General features: G+C 33.7%; 4 protein-coding genes and 2 pseudogenes across 10 annotated transcripts; 1 reads left to right on the forward strand and 5 right to left on the reverse strand.

Moving 5' to 3' along the window:
- Nucleotides 1-291: 291 nt before the first annotated feature.
- On the reverse strand, nucleotides 292-720 carry LOC147942235 (S-locus-specific glycoprotein S13 pseudogene; annotated as a pseudogene).
- Nucleotides 721-2,910: 2,190 nt separating this feature from the next.
- LOC104790379 (glucose-6-phosphate 1-dehydrogenase 5, cytoplasmic) lies at nucleotides 2,911-6,981 on the reverse strand. 4 transcript variants are annotated; one of them, XM_010516120.3, is made up of 16 exons: nucleotides 6,663-6,981; nucleotides 6,178-6,401; nucleotides 6,000-6,085; nucleotides 5,852-5,915; nucleotides 5,589-5,775; nucleotides 5,341-5,498; nucleotides 5,188-5,256; nucleotides 5,041-5,099; nucleotides 4,913-4,949; nucleotides 4,735-4,806; nucleotides 4,433-4,580; nucleotides 4,020-4,115; nucleotides 3,852-3,922; nucleotides 3,624-3,739; nucleotides 3,487-3,532; nucleotides 2,911-3,302 (listed from the first exon to the last, which is right to left on the reverse strand). In XM_010516120.3, the coding sequence occupies exons 2-16, from the start codon at nucleotides 6,349-6,351 to the stop codon at nucleotides 3,135-3,137; spliced, it is 1,551 nt and encodes a 516-aa protein (XP_010514422.1). In that variant the 5' UTR covers nucleotides 6,352-6,401; nucleotides 6,663-6,981; the 3' UTR covers nucleotides 2,911-3,134. The 4 variants fall into 4 exon arrangements, with proteins under 4 accessions (XP_010514422.1, XP_087311973.1, XP_010514423.1 ...); XM_087455847.1 differs by having other exon boundaries at nucleotides 5,341-5,476; nucleotides 6,663-6,947; XM_010516121.3 differs by having other exon boundaries at nucleotides 6,578-6,745.
- A 216-nt stretch (nucleotides 6,982-7,197) lies between these two features.
- Nucleotides 7,198-9,269, reverse strand: LOC104790380 (plant UBX domain-containing protein 1). The gene is made up of 7 exons (XM_010516123.3): nucleotides 9,115-9,269; nucleotides 8,782-8,881; nucleotides 8,619-8,690; nucleotides 8,465-8,532; nucleotides 8,247-8,376; nucleotides 8,055-8,159; nucleotides 7,198-7,718 (listed from the first exon to the last, which is right to left on the reverse strand). The coding sequence occupies exons 1-7, from the start codon at nucleotides 9,205-9,207 to the stop codon at nucleotides 7,522-7,524; spliced, it is 765 nt and encodes a 254-aa protein (XP_010514425.1). The 5' UTR covers nucleotides 9,208-9,269; the 3' UTR covers nucleotides 7,198-7,521.
- A 5,390-nt stretch (nucleotides 9,270-14,659) lies between these two features.
- On the forward strand, nucleotides 14,660-17,446 carry LOC104698683 (putative carboxylesterase 11). 4 transcript variants are annotated; one of them, XM_087455851.1, is made up of 3 exons: nucleotides 14,798-15,380; nucleotides 15,477-15,945; nucleotides 16,572-17,446. In XM_087455851.1, exons 1-3 carry the CDS (start codon nucleotides 15,092-15,094, stop codon nucleotides 17,107-17,109), a joined length of 1,296 nt encoding a protein of 431 aa, XP_087311977.1. In that variant the 5' UTR covers nucleotides 14,798-15,091; the 3' UTR covers nucleotides 17,110-17,446. The 4 variants fall into 4 exon arrangements, with proteins under 4 accessions (XP_087311976.1, XP_087311977.1, XP_087311979.1 ...); XM_087455853.1 differs by having other exon boundaries at nucleotides 14,818-15,380; nucleotides 16,520-17,446; XM_087455850.1 differs by having other exon boundaries at nucleotides 14,660-15,945.
- A 2,410-nt stretch (nucleotides 17,447-19,856) lies between these two features.
- On the reverse strand, nucleotides 19,857-20,304 carry LOC147942236 (uncharacterized). Its single transcript, XM_087454051.1, has one exon. The coding sequence runs from the start codon at nucleotides 20,302-20,304 to the stop codon at nucleotides 19,912-19,914; it is 393 nt and encodes a 130-aa protein (XP_087310177.1). The 3' UTR covers nucleotides 19,857-19,911.
- Nucleotides 20,305-22,022: 1,718 nt separating this feature from the next.
- On the reverse strand, nucleotides 22,023-25,986 carry LOC147942237 (uncharacterized; annotated as a pseudogene).
- Nucleotides 25,987-27,394: the final 1,408 nt, after the last annotated feature.

Genomic DNA, 27,394 nt, shown 5'->3' on the forward strand with positions numbered 1-27,394 from the left:
ACTAATACACATGCTCTAATATGTATGAAAAAACTAGAGGGAAAAAACCATAAAACACTCTACTATGTAATCAAAAATATCTCCATGTGTTGAAATACTCTAATACTATATATAAAATGAAAACTCAAATAGCATCAAACAAATGAACCCAAAAAAAATTAATCTGATCAGTATATTTTTAAAATCACAAAAATAACCATTACTGAGTAAACAAATAAAAACTAATAATCTCCAAATTATTAAAATTGAACAACAATGTAAGTTAAATCTGTGCGTAGCACGGGATAACTTCTAGTTATATATATAACTCCCGTTATCGAGGAGCTCTGCCACAACTGGAGCTTTGGTCTTTCTTCTGACAAGATTTGTCGACCAGACAAGATTATTAGATGGATCTTGGATGTCGAGGTTGGCGTCTGATATTTTCAAGGTTCCAACGGGGTTGGACAAAGGATTGTTTCTATTGGCAACCCAGACATAATCCCTTGTAGGAAAGTCTCTGTACCAGATGTCGAGATACCAACGAGCACCATCCCCGGAATCTGGGGAGAGCTTGAAGAAACCAAGCTCGAAAACTTGACCTGGAGACACAATGGTTCGGCTGTTCGACGGTGAGAGGAAGTCGTTGGATGACAAAGTATTATCCAACGCCGTCGAGAATACAAGAAGAGGTAGCCAAGTCAAAATAAAACACAAGTGGTAACGCTGTAAGCTCATCATCTCTCTAAAGATATTGTGAATTGTAGTTTTTTATTGAGGTATGATCAGTACTTTATATACACAATATAGTTGGGATCTTTCACAGAGGATTAGGAGAAATCTTGATATAGACAATGGTCAAACAAAAAACATTGTATAATTTATAATAGTTTGACAAAGTGTTACATAAATTTCTTTTAGATTTTTAATATTTTTTTGAGTTTCAAAATTAAAACCAAATTGTATTTTAACCTTTGTTGATTTACGAGTATTACTTCAAAATTCGTAAACTCAAAATACAGTACTTTGGTACACCCACTCTATTGTCCACTTCTATGAAACGTGATTGACCCAATTCTAGATTTTCTTATTTATTATCTAGATCATATATATGTATAATGTTAGAAAATTCAACATTATTTCTAGCCTGTGAATCATCCTTTGCTACTTGCGTTTTATTTAGTAGAGCCTTTTAAAATAAAAAAATATTGTTAATAGCCAATCTGAAATTAACATCGGAATTTGTAAGTAATCAGATATTTTAGCCATTTCGTAAAGTCAATATTGTGGAAAATGACAGAAGTGTTGGCCACAGGAAACAATGAGTGCAATAAAATTAGTTAGGGCTACGATAATTCTAAACAAATGAACAAATGAGCTAACACTTATCGTAGCATTAATGATTTTCTCAAATTTAAGGGAGTCATCAGACCCCATAATCCCCAACTTGGTTATACTGTATAATCTTGTAGCCTACCTAACTTTGTGCAAGTCGTTTCCGTTATATATTTCATACTTTAATTTATTTATTCATCATCCTACTATCGTTTTCCACCAAACCAAAATGATTGGTCCAGTTATTTTAAGTAACCAAAATATATATATCATATATCGAATAACCAAGTAGTTAAATGTATATACAACAACAACAACAACAACCAAGAAACCCCATAGTTATCAGCTGCGAATTTAGTTTTTAATTCGATATTTTTCTATAGTTTAGAAATAAATTGTATCTACTTGTTTCGTTTATAATTGTGTGGTTTAATACTGTTTTAAGACTTTATATTATCTTGGAACAAAAGTCTTAAGTTTATTTTACGTACATGTACTTTTGGCGTTTTGTATGGAAACAAGTATCATGGAAAAAATTGTCATATGTCATGTTTAAGGCCTTGTCAAATATGTATTAAATTTTTTGTTGAAATAAATTAGCTCAAGTGATAAAATGTCAAACCCTTATTCATGGTATTTCTCACACTGTACAAGGTCCACAGTACAACCTTTTTCTAATAAAAGAAACAAACAACGAAATAATCTATATTAAAAAAACAAAAATCATCACCCGTGGTGAGGATTTAAATTTTTGTAAATTAAATTAAATTGTACAAAAATATATTAAAATATGTCGTATTTTATTTATATTGTTTTATTTTTGCTATAATATACAGATATATATCTATTTACAAATTTTTTATGTATGTTACCATTAAAAACATAATTTTTACATCTAAATATATTGTATATTAGAAAATGTTTATATGAACACATTAAGCCAAATTTTATATGTATTTTTACTTTCATTTTTGCATAGTATTTTAATTACTAAAATTATTGGCTCAAAAAATATTTCGAATTAAAAAATATATTATATATAGTATACTAATCAATGATGTATTATTACAATAATGTATAACCAACCATAGAGAGAACCTCGGTTCCACCCTCCTCCCTATGGTGAGAACCTTGCGTCCAACCTCCTCCACCATGAAGAGAACCTTGGCTCCACCTTCTTTCCTTAAGAGATAACTTTGCATCCAACCTCCTCCACCTTCTCCCTTGGGGTTATAACCTTGCGTCCAACCTCCTCCACCATAGAGAGAACTTTGGTTCTGCCCTCCTCATGTGTGGAGAGAACATGTTCACATCTTTTAGTTATCTCAAAATAGTTTGCTCCGACAACCAATGAAACTAAAAATACTTTTCAAACGTCACAAACTAATGTTAAATTTTCTAATGTATTCGTGCCAATTTACTGATTATTGATTTTATCAATTATTATTATTATTATCTATAGTAACATGTTTCTGTGTGTATACGTCCAATTCATGGTGTTGACAATTCATTTTTCTCCGATTCTTATATTTTGTATATATATTTCTTTTGTTGAAAAAATCTAATAGCTGAAATCCTCTACTAAGCAGGAAATAGTTTTTGCACAAGGCTTGCTATGCATTATGTAAAGAAAACAAAAGACTAGTACAACAAAAACTACAAGACATAAACAATAATGTCCTAGTGAAGATCACTAGTATACATCAGATTCATTAACACACACCAAACTAGTGAAGGGTTTTTATTCAGCAAGGAAACAAAAAGAAGCTCTTATTTTGTGTGTACTCATCATCATCATATTTGTGTTGTGTTTATACCATTTACAATGTAGGAGGGATCCAAATGTAGCCATGGGTCTGCATATAACCAGCTTTCTTCAGTAGCTGATCTGCTTCGGCTGGACCACGGCTTCCTTGTTTGTATGGGATCGATTTCACCTCTCCCTTGTCGATCCTGTGAAGCAGTGGAGTGAAGATTTCCCAAGCTGCCTGTTTTTATGATTGATCACAGAAGTGTGTTTAGAGATATTCTCAACGGGAAAAAATATCAAAGATTTGACAACAAATTTTTGGGAATCAGATTATGGAAGTTTGATACAAAGTTGGGATTCTTGAAATGATTTCAAGTATTCAGGGTTCTAAGTGGTGAAGGAGAAAGGTAAAACTAAAGTACCTTCAATTCGTCTCTGCGAACAAAGTGTTGTTGGTCACCTCTGATTCTGCAGAGAGACATAGAATATGAAAAATTAATGGTTAGAATAAAGGTTCTAATGTACAGAGTTAATGTTATTATGTAACTTAGATTCATACGTGTCAAGAATTAGGCGCTCGTACGCCTCTGGAATCGAGACACCTTGGTAACGTTGCATGTATGATAGGTCTAGTTCACTCTGCACAGTTTGCATCTCCAGACCCGGTTGCTTCACCTGCGCAGCAACGTCAAAAACTTCAGATGATTGAATGAACAAAAGTGAATCTCTTCTCTTTTTTTGTGTGTGTAATTTTAGTAATTCGTGGTTGGTTTCATCAGGCACTTACAGTTAGCTTCATGTACATGGCCTCTGAAGGCTGTAAGCGTATAACAAACTCGTTCCTCCCTTGGTTTTGACCTGTTGCATTGCATGAGAGATTAGACCAAACAAAAATTTCAAGTATCAGTAAATACACTTGAAATCTGTGAAAGTTTGATTTGGTCTCAATGCAAACATTTAAATATGTCGCCAGGAACATCCTTAAACTGAATGCGAATATCTGCCTTCTTTGAACTCATTGCCTTTCCGGCCTTCAGTATAAAAGGAACACCTGAAAGATACATCAATCCACAAGTCACTAATCACTACTAATAGATAAGAATTTTGGCATATAGGTAACACCAAATGAGAGTGCTTAATCATTTATGTCTCTTCCATTATAAAGAGTTACGTCATTTTAGCTTCAGGAGGGTTTAATCATTTATGCAAAAACTGAAGAGTTCCATAGGATACTGTAGTAGAATAATGCGGTAATATATGGACAATATGAATTGAACTAATGCCGGTAGATGATTTTGACTTTTTAGTTGATCTTCCAAACTCTTCGTAGAAAATGAAAGATGAAGAGTGAAGAGGGGGACATGGTACCTTCCCATCTTTCATTGTCTATGCGAAGAATTGTTGTGGCAAACGTTGGAGTGTTTGAGTCATTTGGAACAGTTGGATCATCTCTATATCCTTCATACTGTCCAAGAACCACCTCTTCATCTTTTATGGGGATCACAGATTGAAGAACCTGAAGTTCACTTAAGAAATCAGTCAATTTGTATTAACTGGCTGAAAATTCACATGAAGACATCACTTGATCCAAGGATGAAAGGTAATCTCCTACAGAAGTTTGGAAATGAAGATGTGGCACAAAAAGATGTGATCAAGAAAACTGTAATCACCTTCACTTTCTCATCCCGGATATGCTCGGGCTTAAGAGAAACTGGTTTCTCCATGGCGACAAGGCAAAGAACCTGTAGTACACTAAACTTGGTTAACAACAACATATGAAAGCATCTGCAGTTACAGGGAAGGAAACTTCAAGATAAAATGTCATATTTCGAATGTACAACGACTTGCCTGGAGCAAGTGGTTTTGAATAATATCACGAATGATTCTGAAATGGAAGATTATACAAGTCATCAGAATGCTATGATATTATTGTCTCATGTACATCATATTCAAAGGAAACACTTAGAAAAGCTTACCCGTATTCATCAAAATATCCCCCGCGACCTTCAGTTCCAAAATCTTCTCTGAAAACGATCTGCAAAAGGAAATTACAGATTCATGTGGATGGATTCAACTCTAAACTCAGGTTCAGCAACATTTATGCTAAGCGATCAAGCTCTCACCTGTACGTTTGCAATATTGTCGCGGTTCCATAGTGGCAAAAACAAGCGATTGGCAAACCGGAGAACCAACTGCACTAATGATACATCGGTTAGATGATCTTTTATCATCAGTCCAAATAAATAAACCATTGACTAGAAGCAAATAAGTGTTACCATGTTTTGCACTAATTCTTTTCCCAGATAGTGATCAATACGATAAATCTGTGGTTCCTCAAACAGCGCTCCAATCTGGGAACTCAGTTGCTCTGCAGATTCCAAGTCCTTTCCAAATGGTTTCTCAACAACGATCCTAGTCCATCCACCAAGATCAGCTGTAAAGATTATACATTCAAATGAAGAGTTGCCTAATATTTTGTATCTAATTTATAATGTTGGACAATAATTTAACAGTATAAACTCACATTTGTTAGTGCACCATGCCTTGATCATCTTGCTTACGGGAGGGTATACAGACGGAGGAAGTGCAAGATAAAACAATCTCCTGGAAGATCCTTCAGAAGTCTTTTTAGAGATCTCGTGCTCAGAAATCGCCTTGTCTAATCTCTTAAACCCTTCCTCAGAATCATAAGGTCCACTCACATACTTAATCTAATTACAATTTAGAATTTTCTTTCAGTAACCAAGATAAAACAGGACTGCAATCTCGTAATCACAATGGACTAACCAGCTTAAGAAACATGGACAAAGCTTCATACTTCACAGATGCATTCTTCTCATCAACAAGATATCTACATAACAATCAGATAAATATAAGCATCTCATCGTCTCAGATGCAAACAAAAACCAAAAGGCGGGATCATCGATCATCTAACCCGCGGATTTTATCTCTCAGTTCCTCATCAGTAATCTTACTCCTTGCATATCCAAAGATATGAACTTCATCAGGACTAAGAAATCCCTACTCATATAAATCCAAATAGGAAAAAAAAACAATTAGACACTGAAACAATACATAATGATGCAAAACTTTTAAGAGTAACAATAAATAACCTGGTGGAATAGATTGAAAAGTGCAGGAAAAGTCTTCTTCTTGGCAAGATCACCAGAAGCACCAAGAACAATGATGGAGAGGCTCCCAGTTTCAGAGACTGGATTGTATTCTTTCACAAACGAATCGTTCTTCAAAGTAGACCTCTTCTCAACATGCCATTGCCCAGAACCCATCTTACACAAAACGATACCACAGAATAGAGGAAGAACACACAACAACAAACCTGTAAACGAATATATGAAGTCAAGTGGAATTGTAATCATTCTGGTTACGATTGATTGATTGATTGATTAAAAATCAATAAAATAAAAAACACTAAAGATTCAACAATTTCGAAATTTCCAAGAGGAGTTTTTTAATTAGCTTAACACAACAGAATCAATACGAAGATTGGATTACAAGGAATTTGTATGGATCAGGTTTCCTCTAGAAAAGAAAAACGAAAACACAGAAATAAAGAACAAAGCGAGAAGAGATCTTTAACCGTCGACGGTGGCTGGCGACAAAACACAGTAGGTTGGAGAATTTGTTTTGTCTGAGTTTTGATACTTCGAATACTTTATAGATAAATTAGAAAAAGAAGGGACTGTGAATATATAATAGAGGGAGGCGATGGATCGTTGTTGTCAAAGGAAGAAAAACATAACAATTACGTGAAATCACTAAGGGAATAATTACAAGTTAATTAAATGGAAAGTGGTAATGATAATTGATAATTTGAGGGAATACGAGACTAGTGATGGTTGAGCTCGATCATCCCATTATCTTTAGATATTTTTGAAGATATATTATTGTTTTTGTTTGAGAAGAAAAAAGTCAAAAAGAATAAATGTGACGTTTTATTTGGGGTTTTCAATAAAGTACGAGTTTGATATACATTTTGACCGTTGAATTTCATCTACCCAAACAAATCATACGTCTTTGATCAGCCACCACAAAATCATGCTCTCTTAATACTATTAGCACTTTATAAAGATACCATTTTTCACTATATTTTCAGACTAATTCACACTCTTTGATACTATAGAAATTAATCATCACTTACTTATTATCTTCCAAATTGTTGTATACGTAACCAGTTCATCCAAAGATTATATGGCGTAGCCCAACGCATCAATTTACTTTCTAGATTCTACTTCGGCACTAAACAGATTTATAAAAAGAAAAGAAAAAAACAGAGAGAATAAATGCTATAATGGAAGTAACTTTTACGCCGACAAAATCCAAATGAGCCAAAACAGTAAGAAGCCCATACCGACACAAAAAGATTTGCTACTGTGATGCTGACACACTCCAACCAACCATCCTGCTAGTTCTTGTTATGTGGGTAACGTAAGTGAAAATCACATTTTAAACCACTTAGGCTTTGTACTCTTCTTCTCTGTGGGTTTAGGCTCGTGTTCAACCGGTACATGACCAGAGTCAACCGTGGCTTCCTCTGACGATGGCTCAACCGTTTCCTCTGTTTTGGTCATGACCTCTAAATCTTTCAGTGACAAGATCTCTTCATTAAGATAAGGAGTTGAACTAGCACCACCATCTGCAACAAAAACATTTGGGGTTTTAAGAGATAAGTTAAGAGACTCTTCTAAGTAGTATGTAAAAAAAGCTCATAGTTCAACAGCGAATCTATTTGACAAACCCGACTTAACCAGCCTTCTATGATTATTGTTCCCTATGTTTTCACATGATGCTAAACTACTTCTCGAGCTGTATCAATCCTAAGTTTGGAAGTTTTTTGGACTTGGACGATTTAACAGGCATAGTTCTCAGTTCCTCTAAGTGACCTCACTTACTAAATATTGCAATGCAATAAAAGTATCTCAGAGAAAGAGGAAGTCTACAGTAGCGTGTGAAGGTAATGTCACAAACTAACCTTTTGGTTGATCGTTTGAAAAGTAGACAATTGCTCCAGGAACAAACCCAGCAGAGTAGAAGTCTTGTGAGAAATCTTTTATCTGTTTCTTGGGAGGAGTTGTGTCTGCCAAAAACAGAAAAGCACGATGTCAGGTTTCTTTACCTTGAGAAAGGAAACATAAAATCAGAAACCTGAGTAATGGAAACGCACACAAGTAGAAAGCAATATCTGGGTGGGCAACTACTCTCCTGACAAGATCAATCAAGCATTGGATCTTTTCTGAGGGATGAAACGTTGCCTCGAATGTGTGATTATCAGGGAAACGAACACGGATTACAGCCTAGATAGTATCAATCTACAAACAGTCAGTGGGATAATTCAAAGCATGAAACAATACAAAAAAACTTCAGAATAATAATAACAAGAACCTTAGTAAGCTTCGATCGACGAGCAGCTTCTTCTGCTTCCCGGAGTTTTCTTGTCTTCAATGATTTATCTTTCATAGGTGTAAAATTCCATGGAAAATGTCTAAACGCAGCCCAAAACCATCACAAATACATCAGATTCTTGAGAATATCTTACCTTCTTTCTTAGTAGCCAAGAGTCGGTAATAATCCTGAGGTGTGAACTCGTAGAAATCATCAGATTCATCTTCTGTGGGAATTTTTACAAACCAAATCCATCACAAGACTTGTTCAAAAATTCAGATCAACACTAGCAAGAATCAGGAATCTGCTAACTATACCAGCACTAGAAGAAGTTTGGGTTGGCCTCTGTGAGTTACTCGAAGTCTCGAACACACGAACCTCTCGCCCTAATTTTTCTCGCATATCAGCAAGTTTAGCCTGATTTCACGAAATCAAACCAAATAAACATCAAATTCGACACAAGAAAAGGATAAACCCTAGAGAAGTTCGCGTGAAACCCATAGGTAGAGGAAGAAGAAGAAGAAGAAGAAGAAAGAAACAAACGGATTAGCTTGAAACGCAAACAGGAAATAGCAGAATCGAAATGGAACTAGGAATCAGATGGTAGATCAGTGAGGGAGAAGAGAAGAAGAAGAAGAATGAAGTCAGACCTGAGATGAAGAAGAAGCTTCCATGGAATCGATTATCTCGAGTCGTCTCCGTTTCAAGGTGTGTTGAAGAGAAGCGTACTCATCAACAAACATCAGACCCGGTTCAAGTTATTCTCCGTCTATAAGTATTTTTTTGTTTTTGTTTTTATTTAATTGGAGCATTCTTTTAGGAGATTTCAATTTATCCCCGATATTATTTGTTTCTTACAGATCAGCCCTCTTTCTTACTTTCTTGTATGTTTTTTTCCCCCAATTAAACATTTTAAACCAATAAACATATATTTTTGTTACTCACCAGATAATCCCCCTTTCTATTTTTTCTTTTTAAGTTAAAAAATTTCAACGACTAATTTGATGTTAAATGTTCATCTCCATCACTAATAACATCGGTTTTGAAATCAGTCGTGGAAAATTTTGGTAGGTGACTCGTTGTAACTGTATGTTGTATTTAACTTCTTGTTATGAAAAAAAAAATTTTTGTTTAATGTTACTTCAAGATAAAAAAAATAAGTAACATTAAAAAATAATATGATAAATAAAATATAATAATAACAAATAATATAACTTTTCTGTCTAGGTGATTTTATAAAACGGAAGAACTTAATAACAAATAATAATAACAAATAATATAACTTTTTGAGGAGGAAAATTTAATATTTTAATATTACATGTATGCGTTTCTATCATAAATTTCATAACCTTTTTGTAATAGTGCACTTTGGATATTTGTGAAAAAATATTCAGGTTCAACCGCTATCAAAAACCTAATAGTCATGACATCCCAAACTACCTAAACAACAAGTTATAAAAATTAATATTCAACTTTATATAATAATAAAAGTAATTTCATTTAAAATTAATAAATGAAAATTACCATTGGATGAGGAATAAAAGCTCTTTCAAATGCTATGATGTCTCTCAAAGTTGGAGGAGATAGGGTAAATAGCTACTTTTAACATGTATAATTTCAAAAGTGTATTTTTCTATCTCAGTTTGATACAGTACCGATTTATACCCAAACTAAATATCTTTTAAAATAAACTATTTGAATTATCAAATTTTTGCATTGAAAATGCACTTTCCAAATTGTATATATGAAAAATGGCTCTATACCCCCCGGAGATATTGTTATTGTTGGGTTTGGAGATGGAACTATGGGAGAATCTGCAAAACACTATTATAAAGCCACCACAAATGCATCCATTGAGGTCAATTCCAAACCACAGCCTCATATTAAATTAATCATCATTTTACACTTTGTTTTAAGTAAATATACTATATATTTATTTCAAATTCAAAACTAAAACTTGTATTGAAAAAAAAAACTTGCGAGATCGGTTAAAAGTAATTATATACAAATAGCACAAGATATTTCATTAATCACTAATTATTTGAAATTAAATGTCCTGCATACCTTATTTCTGATTAAAAACTAAAAATTGTATTTTAAAAAATTAAAAAGATGGATTTAAAGTAACATACAAAGAACACAAAATATTTCATTAATCATCAATTAGTTCAAAGTACATGTACTGTATTTCATATTCAAAACTTAAACTTGTATAAAAATAATTAATCTTACGAGATAGATTTAAAGTAATATACAAGAACATAGGATTCATTAATCATCAATTAGTTCAAAGTAAATGTACTACATACATTACTTTATATCAGATTTTCTTAAAACTAAACCTTGTGTTAAAAAAATATGGCAAGATGGGTGACACAAGATATTTTATTAATCTTAAAATTTAAACTATTAATTGGAAAGCACACTTAGAGATTAAAAAAAACAAAAAAAAAACAAGAATTCCATATACTACCCTTACCAAATCAACAGGATGAACAATGAAAAAAATAAAAAGGGCAATACTGTCGTTTTCTAAAGGAAAAGACACGGATCCCATTGTTATCCGGTATATAATCATTTGGATCGTGTTTAATTTTTCGGATCTAGAATTGCCATACGTGTATCCAAACAGAATCAATAGCTGTCAATCTGCACAACAATTATAACCGAAAATTAATATTAGCATTTAAAGGAAATCAAAAGAAAAACAGTATCCCTAATAATTAGTAACTACCATAAAATTACCACCAAACATTAATTACCATATTTAGAACCGATTTTATATTTAATATGAATTACTAAAATAACATCCCGAATTTTTCAAAATATTACCAAATATGCAATCAAATATTAATCATTATCCAAATTATACTTCAAATATTACATGTCTCGTTTCAAAAGCCAAAATTTGCGGGAAAAAATCAGTAAACACATCGTTAGATAATCATTTTAAATTGACATTTCTGTCTTTTAGTAACTACCATAAATAAACGAAAACATCAACCAACCATTAGGAAATCTATACTTATTTTCTAACACACTATTAAGTATATACATATATATATAATTTAGATATTTTCTTAATACCATATTCGGATTGTTAGGAGCATATTCCTATTTCCAAATTAAATATTACGTGATTAATGAGATTGTATAAAGATTACTTCTTATTAATAAGTAATAACTATCTATAAATCAGCTGACTTCTTTTAGTATAAATATTGTAGTGACGGTTGTAAATCGCTTAGGATGGATTTCTATAACCGGTTCATACACATGTCCAAGTCCACAAGACCCATCAGCCTTGTTCTCTTAGTCTAAGTCAGTTTAGGAATCTCATTGTACTTAGGGCTTTATCCTTTACTATATATGGCTTTATCCTTTATTATATATATGTATTATTCGATTGAATCATTGCTGAGCACAAGAGAATACATCCTTCGAGTATCTCTACTTTCACAATACCTTATCAGCACGAGTTTGCCCTAAACTCCAACTGAGAAAATCCCTAAAACTCTAAACCGCCGCCGCACATAAGTTCATGATTGTTCAAACTCGGCGATCGGTTCTAGTTCATGATCTATCATTGTTCGTGGTCAGCTCATGTTCGTGATCGTTGCTTGTTCGTGACTAGTTCGAGGTTCGTGATCAATCTCAAAGTATATCTGAGGTCTTTAGCTCCCGGAACAATTCCAGTCAACCCCAAACGGTGTAAGGTAACCAATCAAAATCATCGGGCACCTATATCGAATCTGATTCCTAATTCTATTAGAACCCTAAATCTACAATTACACAATCAACAAATCAAAACCTTAAAGTTCTAAATCCTAGAAAACCCTAAAGCTTTAAACCCTATATTATAAAACATTAAAATCCGATTGTTTTGAGGTTTAAGAATTGCTTAGGATAGATTAATTGTTATTGATTGATTGTGATTTGTCTTGCATAAATTGAAAGCTTAAAATCGAAATTGTTCTATGTCTTGCATGAAACCCTAAAATTAAAACCCTAGAAAAATCGGAAATCTAGAGAAAATATTTCCCTAAAACTTTTGTCTTAATTCTAACTAGAAAATGAAATTCTATCTAGAGAAAAGGAAAACTTGAAAACCTAAAATTATTTACATATTTTCTTGTTTATACTAGATTATATTTTTGTCTAGGATTGTTCCATGCATATATTAACTATGTATTAAAAGACAAAACTATGTAATAAAAGACAAAACTATCATGTAAGACCAAACCATGCCGATTGTTTTTGTTTAGGCCATGCCAATAATGGGGTGCTTGTTTTAGTATGATTAGAGTGCACTTCATCTAATCATACGTGAAATTTACTATGGTTCCCGGATCAAACAAATTCGAGGGCACTAAGCATAGGAACATTTTATTAAAATAAAATTCAGGTTATAAACTTATTTTAAATAAAATATTATTTCTTGATAAGTGTTGTTGTTACTTATCTAACAAAAGTATTCAAGGATTGATTTGAGGTTTGGAGAATAGAGGTCTGGATATGATCGATTTCTAACTTTGAACGGAGTTTTATAATGTGAGTAGTCTTAATTAGTGTTCTTCGTTCATATATTTTTCAAGGTAATTGTCATAAATACCACTAAAATAGAGATTACCACTAAAATAGAGATTATTGAAGGAAACATCATATGACAAACGTTTCTAATTGTTTTTCTTCTGAATATACAATTGGTTGTACTTTTTATATATACTAATCATGTAGGATGTCGTCTATGTTATCATTCCAATAAACAAACATTCAAGATTTTAAAAAGAGATCTTACCTTTGTTTTAGAACACTAATTGCTATCGGTAGTTTGGAAAAGCAAAAGGTTATGGTTTCGGTATATTCCAAAAAAAAGTATTGTTGTGGTTTCTGTATATTCCAAAAAAAAAGTGAAAGCAATGTGACCTTAAAAAATACTAATGAACAGATTAAATTAGATATTAAAGGTGAAACAAAAGATTAAGCAAAAAAAATTATTCGATTGTTTACTCTTTCTTCAACAATAAACCGAATATATTAACTTAAATTTTTAAAAGTGTTAATCTATTAACATAATAAAACCTTAATTCACACGATTTGCTAAACATAATTTTTATTCAAATACTTTTTATTTTGGAACAAACATTAATTTGATTTACCCAACCATAATTGTTATCGTTGTGATAACTCATAAAGTTTCTAATGGAACAAAACCAAAATTGAAATGTCCATAACAAAATACTCCATTAAATAGTATAGATATTTAATATTTACTACAAAAAAAAAACCAAACATAGAGAGTGTGGTCTTACAAGTGTCGAAAAGATCACTACCCTACTAAACAATTATGAAAACTGGAAAGCATAAGTAAAAAAACTAATACAGTATATATATAGAAAAAATGGACGGTGGTAGATGGAGCATATGGCCTTTAGTGTGGATAGATTCATGGGCCGAAATTCACAAAGACGTCTTATGATTATTCGTGTAGCATTCGAATAAAAAAGATCTACCAAAATCCAAAATCTCATAATTTGTTTTTATTTTCCTTTATATAAAAGACCAATAAACTGATACTGACATGTCGGATAGTAGTATAATTTTACTTGGTTTCCTTAACCCAAAAAAGAATTCTTGACTTGTTGAAATGCTTGTTCTGATACCAAATATCACACAGATGTTTTTCCTTTATATAATAGACCAATAAACTGATACTGACATGATCATGTACAATCGGAGGAGTAAGATAAGGGCAGTGACTAGTGTGATGATTGATCCAACAACAATTACCGCAAATCCTTTTTAGTCTTTCATATTCTAACCAATCATAATCCTTTCTCTTGACTGAAATCTTACTCTTTTAAAGAAACGAAGGTCATCTATAATTATAATTCTCACTTTTGACTATGATACAATCATACAAGTAATATAAATAGTAGTCTGTTCACTGAAATCCAGATCAACAACAACTTCTCCAGGGGTATATGATCAATGAATCTCACTGTCAGTTATTCTCGAGTAAGAAAAGTCTTCTCCATGAAAATTTTCCCATCGTTGTAGGCCAAACAAACCAAATACAAATATGAAGCTCTTCTCAATACATAAAAGAAATTTTGTTTTGAAGATAAAATCGATATTAGACGTCACATACCTATCATCAAGTATGCAACCATGAACGTAACTTTCTAGAAGCTTAACCCCAAAATACACCGGTAAAGCAAAGATAAACTCTTCCCATGTTCTGGTTTCTAGGTTCTAAAAAAAAAAAGAAAAAAAAAAAAAAATCCCCTGAAATTAATAAAGTAAATCCCATTAAAAGGAAATATAAAAACATTTAGCAAAACAAATTTATTAATCAGATAGTCTCTCTTCCCACCTAAGCTTCTTTGCTCTCTTTTGTTTTTTTTTTTTTTTTGTAATTTAATTTTTTGGTTCTATCCTTGTTGTCTCTATTAACGCTCATCTTTCACCTCAATCCAAAGCTCCAAATCGAAGCAATCTTCTTCACTCTCCTACAAACCCTAATTCGATGCAATTGCTGCAATCTCCACCTTAACCATCCATGGATCCGTAAAATCTCTGTAAAACTCACAAATAGGTGTTTCAAATTCGAACAGGAAAAAAAAAATGCCGAGCGTTGGTGTGAAGCTCTACAGTGTCTTCTTCAAGTTCCTTTTGAAACACCGTTTACAGAACCGGATTCAATCTTCCGGTGACGAATCCTCCTCGGATCCGTTCGGTGTCACGACCCGACCCGAAGAATCCGTCGCTGCTCCGAATCCGTTATTCACCGACGGTGTTGCGACCAAAGACATTCATATCGATCCGTTAACTTCTTTATCCGTACGGATTTTTCTACCTGAAACTGCTCTTACGCCGCTCGAACCGAGCACCTCTGCCGCTGGTGTGCATTCCGGTAAGGCTCGAAATCTCAACAACCTCGCCGGATCGGATCTTCTTATTAGGAGAAACAGCTTAGGTTCGTCTAATTCGTTGTTGTCTCACAAGGTAGAATCTAGGAGGAACAGTTACGGTTGCACCACCACTGGTTCGTCCTCCCCTGAAGCAGGATCCTCCTCAGACGTGTACAGAGGATACTCACCGTCGTCGTCGGGTGGAAACTCTAGAAAACTTCCTGTGATGTTGCAGTTTCACGGTGGTGGATGGGTGAGTGGAAGTAACGACTCAGTGGCTAATGATTTCTTTTGTAGAAGAATGGCCAAGCATTGTGATATCATTGTCTTGGCCGTCGGGTACAGGCTTGCACCTGAGAACCGGTATCCAGCGGCGTATGAGGACGGGTTCAAGGTGTTGAAATGGCTGGGGAAGCAGGCGAATTTGGCGGAATGTAATAAGTCCATGGGGAATTCGCGGCGACCCGGAGGGGAGGTGAAGAAATCAGAAGTTAATAAGCATATCGTTGATGCTTTTGGTGCATCATTGGTTGAGCCTTGGCTCGCAACTCATGCTGATCCCTCGAGGTAAAAACAATGACTTTCCATTTGCATTGTCTATGAATTTTAGGGAAATGTTTATTCTTGTTTAGGTAATGAATGTAGTGTTCCTGCCTGCCTGAACATCTAAGCTTTAATGTTGATCTTTGATCTGTGGTCTACTTGTGGTAGAGTTCAATTAATTATAGTGTTGTTTCTTGGTAGTGATCTACGACACTTCTGTTGCTGCTTCTCCAGTTATCCATTGGCCCCTGAAATGATGATTTGTTTGATCTTCATTGATCTCTCTTGGGCTGAGCATGTTAGATGCCTTTTAATTTCGTGAACGTTCTTGGAATTGAATTAGCACGCTTGTTTTTTGATGGAAAAACAGTTAGTTTCTTGAACATGCGTTTGGGTGTCAATTGTTATTCATATCGTATGTGACACCAAAAATCTTAATTCCATGTTTTAGTGATCCTTGGTTTCACGTAACTTAAGGAGTTTGCTTCCATTAATGTTCTCTTCTTGGTACTTAAGAACTCCTAAGGATAATGAACTTAGATCCCAGCTGAGTATTCAGAGATGAATTTTTGTAGATCGTTGCTTTCATGTGATTCAGGTGAAACAAAATCTTACTGAGTTCTGTGACATCTCAAAATTTGAAACTTCAGATGTGTGCTTCTTGGTGTGAGCTGTGGTGCCAACATAGCAGACTACGTAGCACGCAAAGCCATTGAAGTTGGTCAAAATCTAGACCCTGTCAAGGTTGTGGCTCAAGTCCTAATGTACCCGTTCTTTATCGGTAGTGTTCCCACACAGTCTGAGATCAAACAAGCAAACTCATACTTCTACGACAAAGCCATGTGCATTCTCGCATGGAAGCTTTTCTTGTCAGAAGAAGAATTCAGCTTGGACCACCCGGCAGCAAACCCGCTCGTTCCAGGCCGAGGTCCACCTCTCAAATTTATGCCACCAACACTAACTATTGTAGCAGAGCATGACTGGATGAGAGACCGGGCCATTGCTTACTCAGAAGAGTTAAGGAAAGTAAATGTAGATGCTCCCGTGCTAGAGTACAAAGATGCGGTTCACGAGTTTGCAACCCTCGACATGCTTCTTAGGACTCCGCAAGCTCAAGCTTGTGCAGAAGATATTGCAATCTGGGTCAAGAAATACATCTCACTCCGTGGCCACGAGTTCTCATACTAGTTGTTCACCGGAAACTCTATGTGGCAAAAAGAGGTGAACCGAAAGTAAACCGTGTTTTAACGGGTTTTGGTTTCTTCAAGAAGCTAAAAAAGGTGAGCCGAAAGTAAACCGGGACTTTTCGGGTTTTGTTGTTTCTATCAGGAAGCCAAAAAAAAAAGCCAAGCGAGAGGTTCTCTCTCTCTGAGTAGAGTAGTTTAGACTTTAGAGAGGTGTTACTTTGTGAGATGGGTCGAGTGGAGACTCTGTTGTCTCGGGGTATTTCCCGTATATTAGTAAAAACTATATACATCCGTTCTTCTTCTTCTCGTTTATTAAGAGATCATGCTTTTGTTTTGTATATTATCGTAACGATCGTCCATTTTGGTTATCCGAACCAAACCAAATGCAGACCAAAAAGTTTGATCTGTGTACCATATGTTATTTTGAATTATTTGATTCATAAGGTTTTTTAAAAAAAAATTATAGTCCCAAAAGTGTGATTATTGCATTCCTCTTTTCAACGGTATGTTCAATATGAAGTTTGGATCAAAGTTTATAACTTTATATTTAGTAACACTTATGAATTCTCAACTAGTCATGTACATTTTGGTTCTATTATAATTCTCATCTGATTATATTAGATTGGTAAAATTATTACTCGGTTACTCCTCCAAGTCCAACTCTTAAAAACCAGAAATATGTGGAATTCAGTTTTCACAGTATATGGTATTTTGGTAATTTTGGAGTTTTTTTTTGGTAAGTATTGATAATTTTTAAAAGTTTAAATAATTTGGATTTTTTTGACCCCAAACATTAAACGGGTTTCTGTACATTGCTGGTAAATTCAGATCTAACTTACCTTCAACTGGTTGAGAGCATGTTACTAAACAATGGTCCCTCCATTCCTTTTGTAACATGTTTTTTAAGATCTTAAAATAGTTATTTTCTTCATCAAAATCACAGAAAAAAAACTCTTCATAAAAATTACTCCCTCTGTCCCATTTTAATAGACTTTTTGGCAAAATTTAATAAATAAGAAATATTTTATCATTTATAAAAATTCAACAAGTACTGCCTAATTCAAATAGATATCTATACTATTAAGCAAGCAAACTTGATAAAAGCAAAGGAACTTCATAAAATCTATTAAAATAGAACAAACAAAAAAAATTGAAAAAAAACTATGTAAGTACAAAAGTTGCCGTTTAAAAAACATCATGACGACTTTAATATATGGAATTGATCTCATGTGGCAGGTTACGTTGTGCCATGAGATTTAGAACTAGGGATGTCAATCGGGCTTAATGACCATGGGTTGACAATTTCCAAATTATATTGGATCGGTTATGGTCATGACCAAATTCGAAACAGTCAAATGGACCCGAAACCAATTTAGTCCGCTAATAAATGGTCCAAACTCATCTGGACATGGACTGTCCAATAATCCTTCAAAACTAGGGATTCAAAATTTGGGGAAAATTTTATTTCTTCATTTTGTCACTTCTATCTCTCCTCTCTTTCTTTCTCCGCCGATTTCGTCGATTTCCTTTGCTTCTCTTCATCTTCTTCTAAATCTGTGCAAGAAACTGGTTAAGAGGTTTAGAAAAAATTAGTAAATATACTAACTCTTATAACTTGATTTTGTTTTGTTATTTATAAATGTAGTGATGGTTCAGTGATAGTCTTGTTATGTTTTCATTTTGATATGTGGATCCGAGTTTTTTGAGGAAAATAAAGAAGAAGAAGGAGAAGAAGAAGGGGAGGAAGGAGAAGGTGTAAGAAAGAAGATCCGAGTTACTTAAGGTTATGAATTAGTAAGTATACTAATCTTTATAACTTTGAGCAAACTATCGACGGTATTTTTTAATTTCATGTGTTGGTTGTCTCACTGTCTGCAGGAATATCATCATTCAAGAGTCTTGAATCAAGACTAGAGACCATGTACAACTTCCATCATTCCATGAATAATACCATGAGCAAATGTTATAAGTTATGTATAAAGTCAAGAAGAAAGATTTTATAAGTTATGTATGGATTTATAATTATAAATTTATGAGTTATGTATGAATTTAGTATGAACTTACGAGTGTTATGTAAGAATATATGAGTGTTATGATGAATTTATAATTTTTTAGCATAATTGAGTTCATGTATTATCTAGACCTCAGGGATAGTCCAATTAGTCATGGTCTTATTTGGTTTGGACTTATTTGGACATGGTTCTATTTGGATTTTGATCATGAATATTCATAAAATGTATGTGTCTATTTGAACATGAACAACCCAATTGACATCCCTATTTGGAACCAGAACTTGGGAGCTAAAGGGTTTCTAGAATAAATTGTTTGTGCATGAAGCTGTAGCTGCTGTACTATTTCGTATCTCACTAAAATCAACTATCACTAAAATCTACTCTTCATCCAAACTTTTTCATCGTCATGAGTACTTGAAATCCCTACAACACCCATTTTGGGATAGTAAAAGTATACAACATCTTTTGTTTTGGGATAGGAAAAATATCTATGATGCATGTCGTAAAGATTCAATATATTGATGTTACGACTTTACAGTATATATATATATATAACAGAGAGGAGAAAAGATCTCTTTCATTATAGGAAAAAGAGTTTTCCTATTATTTTTCACTTACGGTTAATTATTGATTTAATACACAAAATAAGTGTTTTTACACAAGAATGACAACTCTTGGACATGTTGATTGTTTCGAAGAATGGAAATTGATAAAAATATATATATTAAAGCAACAATGATTTGAATAATCCAGAAGAAAAAATAAGTCATTACTATAAGATCTGAGTTTCATCAAGATTTTGAAACCCTAGCAGAACATATGCTTGTGATACAAAAGAAAGCTATAAAAGATAAATGGGTCAACAATAGAGAGAAAAAAAAAAGAATTACAAGGAAATAAATCCTCCATAGCCAATCCTCGCCGTAGATGTTTAGACGCTTGGTATGCAAGTAAGCATCGTATGCCGAGTTGGTGTCAATCTCGTTGATTTGGTCACCAAAAGATGCCGAGTCGGCCTTCTCCATGATTGGGTCATATTCCTCAGTTTGATAATAATTTATTTGGACTCCATCACGAATGATGACCGGGACTTTCCAAGGACGGAGAGCCTCTGAAGCACCCACAAAAAGCAAGACGACGAAGACAATGAAAAAAAAGTTGCTTACTCCCAATCTAGTTGACATTAATTGTTGTTGTAGATAAGGGCTATGATGTAGAAAAAGATCTCGAGAGAATAGTTTTGTGATTTGAAATATATGTCGTGTGTTTTATATAGAGGTTGGACGTATAGAAACCGACCTTTATTTCCTTTGGTAATTAGGAGACAGACTTTAATTTATTATTTTGTTTTCTCCTATATCCACATTAAAAAACCTAAAAAAATTACTATAAATCAAAACATGTTTAATTTGATTGATTTAATGTTTTGCAACAGAAAACATTTTAATTGTTTCACCCTTCCGTACAGATGACTTTTCGTCTATCCTGAACTACGTTACGTACAACACATCTCTCCTGTGTATCGGCGCAAGAAGAGATGTTGAGAAGTCGAAGCAACAACGATGTAATATGTGCATCATCACGTAAAAGTATGTATATTCAAGGAGTTTGGTTGGGGTCATTGACTGATAAATTCTTTGTTGTTTTTGAGCCTTTTTTTTTTTTGGTTGCATTATATATTTTCCACACATAAATATTGTAAATACAAAATATTTTCAGATAATACAAAACATTTACTATCCCAATCCTTAAGCCCCTAAAAGAGGGTGAAAAAAAATATTACAGATCATCATATGAAGGGCTCATAAGGCTCAATGAAATTGACATATGCTCCAAAATATTGATAGTGATATAATAAAACATTCTTCTTTTGTTACACATATCTCTTTCTTTCTTTTTTTCGCAGCAATTTCGTTACATATATCTATCTTTATAATTATAACGTATGGAAAACAGCATAATCGGTTAATTCTGGAAGTTAACAGCTAGCAAGCTAGGTAGACGACGATCTGCATGCATGTTATACAATTGCGGATGTTGTTATATAACTTCATCTACAATCTATAAGGAAAAAAAAAGTATACGGAATTTTATGTTTAACCCAAACATAACTAATTGACAATATTTACTAAAAAAATATATTTATTCCTCTTAGGATACATTTAAATTTGAAAAAAAAATACTAGTTAATATGAAATCGAAGAAAAATAGAGAGAGAACAAAGAGATGTATATTCATTGGTATTGGCTTCATCAACGATCTAAAGATATCGCCTCCTCAAGACAGAAAAATCGACATTATGGATCATCCTAGTACTATACGGGAACTCATCAGATTCATAGTTTAGGACATCATCTTCAACTGTGTCGAAGTAGGGTGGAAGGCATGAATCTATCTTCATCATCATGATCATCAAAGCTTGAGATTAGGTCTTGTTGCTTCTTGTCAACGTCCAAAGTATCACTCGTGTGATCATGAAGAATACGTGCCGCACAAGACATAGCAGAGCAATTGATCAAGAGCAAGAGGATAATGAGGCTGATTATTGTAGAAGCTTTTGCCATCGATGGGAAATATCAAAAAAGAGATAGTGTCAGGGAATGGTTAGGGTTTGAACGTAGGTATGGTAAGATTTGGAAAGAGAAAACAAAGAGGTTAGGCTAGGTCTTCTGCGTAGAAGAAGATCTCGAGAGAATGAATGGTTTTGTGATTTGAAGTATTGTGTGTGCAAGTGTTTTTATATAGAGGTTGGCAGTGGCGGATGCAGAAACTTATTTAACATGGGGCACAAAATAATTAATAAAATAATTAAATAAAATATAATAATAATATGGTTATTAAAAAATCCAAAACCAAAAATAAAATTTAAAAAATAGTCATAACAAAAACATATTAAGAAGTCCTATAAAACTATTCTACGATCTTTCATATCTTGAAATCTTTTTATCATTACCTTATTTGTCACTTTATCTAAGTGCTCTTTTTCAATAAAACAAACCATTTAAAACTTGATCACCCATTCAGTTTCGTAAGGTAGTTTTCATAATTTTCATCGCACAAAAGCATCTCTCCACGGTAGCAGTGGCAACATGTAAAGTTAAAACCAACTTCAAAAGTCGATAAACAAGAGGATGCGAAAGATCTCCAAGACTCTCCAAATTAGCAAACCTTTTATCTTCACGGATATTATCGATGTAAATACCAAATTGATGCTCAAAAGATATCCGCTCCATAGAACTAAAATCTTATGGATAAAACTCAGATAATCTCACAAGTTTCGACTGGTCAAACTCGTGGAATGAACCAAAAGGGCTCAAAGACGCAGTGCAACTAAGCAATTCAGTGTTTACCTCGTCAAAACGATCATTAAACTCTTGAATTTGCATATCCAAGACAGTGTAAAAACATTGCACCTGATAATGATGCAAATTTGTTATGTTGGTTCTCCGTCTTGGCTTCTTTGGATCAACAAATTCATCTTCCATGATGATCAACTCAGTTTTATGACTCTCACAAAAAGAATTAACTTATACAACCAAAGAATCCCATCCATTATCCATGAGATTGTACAATTGTTGCTTGGTAGATTTCACCAAAGACATAACATTTAAAATTTTTTGATCTTTCCTTTGCAGTGCTGAAACTGAAACTTTCTTTGTGGTGTGTGAATGAATGATGTATGGAATGATGATGTATGGAATGAATAGAAGTCAGGGTGTTTCAATTCCCCTTATGCAGTTGCAGTATAAGAGGTGTCAATCCTATCTGAGTGATTGTGAACAATTAAGATGTGCATATGAGTCTAAGTCAAGCCAATTGTAAAGATTGTTTGTCACTAACAATCCTAAAATGAGATATGAAATGCAGAAAGTAAAAACAACTAGAACAAGATACTAAATGCAAACAGAACAGACAAATTAAAGCTATAATGAAACTAGAACAGAGATAGATACTATGCTAATGAACTAATGCATGACAAGTAATGAACAGGAAACTAAGTGAATGCAATGGAAATGAAACAGGAATGAAACAAGACAATCACAAATCAAAAACACAAGTTCTGGGGATGAACTCGAGCAGCACTCGACCGAGTGTAGGTCGAGTACGTGGTCGAGCTAGACTTAAACGTGAAAACAGAGCAACACAAGAAAAACAGAGCAATGCTAAAACTAATCAAACAACAAGCAAGCAATGATATTTAGACTAAGATTTCAATAAACAAAGAAGACCTTGAGGAGGGATTCATGGGCTGAGCTAATCATTGTGGTTATCTAACTTGGTCAACAAATCTCAAGCAAACTTTGAGCTGATCTCTAGACATACTATTCTAAGACATGTTTAATCCACTCTCATGGCAAGAAACAATCAAACCTATGCATTTCTAGACTTGTTCTCACAAAGTAAAGAATCTACAAAAGCAGGCATTAAGCAATACATCTCAAACCAAACAAGATTTCTAATCTCTTAGCAAGCCTAATGGTAAGTTCTAGATCTAGCCTTATCTATGCTCCTTAGACATTGGTGTGATGCTAAGATGCTTGAAATCAAACCCTACCTTCTCAGATATAGGATCAGCATTAAGATCATCTAGCCTAGAAGAGATCTACAACAATCAAGCTTGACCAAATCAAACAAACCACAAGATCAACCCAGCCTAACCCATCCTCAAGGTCCTAAGCAAACTACTCACAAGAACACATGGTGAAATATGTCAAAAACCCAGAAAATAATGAAACTTGCATCATTAGAAATATGAAACAGAGATCTACAATGTTGATGAAGAAATAAAACTCGAAATCTTAATATTTTGAAAGTTATGAAACAAACAAAATACAAGAATCTAGTCTTTCTTTCTTAAACAAGTACAAAATCTAAAATAAGAGAAAGTGCAAAAGGAATAAAATCTAAAAAAGGTAAAAACTAGGTTTTAGACTCTCTAAAAAGCTGGACTCTTTGGTGGCTGCAGGCACAAGGGCCTTATGTAGGAGGTGAGGTGGAAGCCCTAAAAATACAAAAAGTCAAAGCAGTCAACGGCTCGGTCAACTCGACCAGTGCTCGGTCGAGTGGTTGGTCGAGCTGGCTTCTCTCGTGCATTCTCCACTCGGTCGAGTCCTTCTCAGCACACGGTCGAGTGGTGGTCGAGTGGTGCGGTCGAGCTGGACTCCGGACCTTGATTCTACAGCCTTAACTCTCTTGTTTTCTCCTCAGGATTGCTTCACTTCTCCTCAGCATTGCTTCCATGCTCCTTAAGCTCCAAAATCACCTGTTTATGCATGAAAAGATGCAAATGCAATGCAACTATACTCTAATGCATGATTAGTCCTAAAGCTACACAATAATGGCCTAAATAGATAGCAAAAGATGCAAAAGTTGTGAATAAACTAAGGGAAAACAAGGTAAAATATATGAACATCAAGTGCCACTGATAAAGTATTTGTGATCCCGAGAAGAAGTAACATCAAGTGTAAGTAGAACACAAAATCAAAGGTGTGCAAATATTTGATGAGACCATTAGCTTGACGTCTTTTGATACCATCACTCCCTTCGCTCTGGACATACTCCAATACTTTCACAATAGAAGGGAACAAATAAACTAATCGTACTAAGGTATTGTAGTGAGAACCCCATCGAGTATTACCAGGTCTATGAAATGAAAGCTCCTGATTCAATCCCTTTCCTGTCTTAATTTCACCTTGACTAATTCTTTCTTCGATGATCCTTCGTTGGTCTTCTCGAACCATATCTTTCCTCTTACAAGATGCTCCAACCACATTTAACAAGACCGAAATCATATCAAAAAAATCACCAACTTCAAAATGTTTTTTTGCAACTGCCATTACGACCAATTGAAGATGGTGAGCAAAACAGTGTACATAATATGCAGTACTATTTTCTCTTAAAATCAGAGATCTCAACCCATTAAATTCACCTTTCATGTTACTTGCTCCATCGTAACCTTGTCCTCTTAATTTTTTTATACTCAACCCCTGCTTTGCAAACAATGAATCAACATCAGATTTCAGAGTTGCAGAAGATGTATCTTGAACATGAATAAGACCAATAAATCTTTCTTTTAATATCCCATCTTTATCAACGAAGCGAAAAACTACTGCCACTTGCTCCTTAGTAGAAACATCTGCAGACTCATCCACCAACAAGCAAAATACATCGTGATTAACTTCTTGAATAATAGATTCAATAACTTCCTCTGCAAAGCAATGCACTAGATCAGTCTGAATTTTGTGAGACACCATCTGATTATTTTTTGGAGCATTCTCCAACACAACCTTACTTACAAGCTCATTTTGATCTGCAGTATATTTCACAAGCTCTGTCAAGTTTTCCCTATTAGCTGATTCTACTGACTCATCATGACCTTGAAAAGGTAATCCTTGCCGTAATAAATATCTACAAACATTAATTGAAGCATTCAATCTGATTCTGTATTCATTTTTTGCTGCATCATCCTGCTTATAAAAAGCATGAACAATTGATTGACCTTGTCTCATCAAATTATCAGCCATTTACAATGCATTATTGTGAAAACTATTCACTTCTCCCACATGACCACTCAATCTCTTTGGATTTTTCCATGTATCAAATCCCCTTGTTACAAATTCATCACTTCCACCTTTATTTTCTGTGTAATCTCTAAACAAGTAACAAACCAAACAAAAACCCTTATCTGTCTTTACACTATATTCTAGCCAATCACCATAAAGATCAAACCAAGTTGGATTGAATCGTCTCAATTTATCTCCAGTTAGTGTTTTAGGAAATTTGTGACCACGAGGTTGATAAGGACCCTTAACTAAATATTTGCGTCTTACCTCATCTCTTTGGTTAAGGTGATATTACACAATTCGTTTCCTAAGTGCAGAATCCACGGGTAAATTCTCCAAATTATCGTGAGATGTACTTGTTGGTTTTTTTGAAAAATATGTTTCCATAGATCACCTAGTAAAAAACATAGCATGAATTCATCAATATATATTTAAAAGCAATTGAATGAGACTATCAATTTATTTAGAATAAGAAGAAAATCAATAGAACTATAGAAGTAACATTTAAATAACACGTCAAAGGAATTTTGTCCAACGACAAGTTTTGCATCAATAACTTAGTGTTGTTTATATGCTATTTGATAAGAAGATAACCGAAGACAAAAATAATACTGGTTTCCAGACAGATAACCTCAGGTTAGACGTGTAGAAAGAAACCGACCTTATTCCCTTTAGAAATTGATAGACGACCGACTTACGTACTAATAATAATTAAACCGACTTTAGTAATTGATAGACGACCTTATTACTGGTATTCTAACCCGTACTAGATACGGGAAAAAAATTGTTAAAGCTTTTTTTTTTACTTGAAAACTTAAACAAACATTAACCGAAAAAAACCATACAAAATAAAAAAAATGTTAATACATGACCAAGAAAGTAAACTAATCTAATTAAATAATAGAATACCATATTTACATATAATTCCATCAATGATGCATTCTTGTGTTTTGTTCTCCTTCGTGTCTGATTTCTAGATGCAATTTTTTTGATGACACATCCTCGGTTAAGTGTTAGTTTTCTTGTCGTCTAATCACAGCCATACAGACAATTTTGAATCCTGCATCAATTAATAACTGCTAATCATTTGTTAGCTATAAACGATTTGTTCAAGCATATAAAAGCTATATGAAAAAGAAAAAAAAAAGAGATTTTAAATGCTAACATGACAAAAAAAACTTTGATATATTTCATTATGACTCCTTTTGTCTCTCGACTTCGAGATAGGTAAACCCTAAATTCTTCTAATCCAAGAAAACTTTTGAATGTTAGCAAGACTTGTTAAATAGAGGTCATAATAGAAGAAGTAGAATATAGTGACATTTAGAAGAATAGAGAATTAGAAAAATAAAGGAATTGTATGAATTAGCAATTTACTTCGGAGAAGAAACGTTTCATGCCTACATTGGATTTTTAGATTTGTACTTGTGTGTTTTTTTTTTTGTGTGTGTGTGGATCAATTGACATGCAACACACAGATATAAATGATAGAACAGCTTGAGGTAGTTATCAAGAGATTGCTCATATATGGTGATCGTGGAGGTATGACAAAGGTTGTAAAAAATCTAAAATCTAGGAAGTTGTTTAGAAGATTTGCCATGTGTTTAATTTTGATTGGCCAAGTGATTGGTGATTTATAAGATAAATGATTTATGTTAATTATTAATTCATTAAGCAAATTGATATATAATTAGTTCTTTAATTATTAACT

This window comes from Camelina sativa, chromosome 6 (assembly GCF_030686135.1).
Source record: "Camelina sativa cultivar CO46 ecotype springtype chromosome 6, ASM3068613v1".
NCBI lineage: Eukaryota > Viridiplantae > Streptophyta > Magnoliopsida > Brassicales > Brassicaceae > Camelina > Camelina sativa.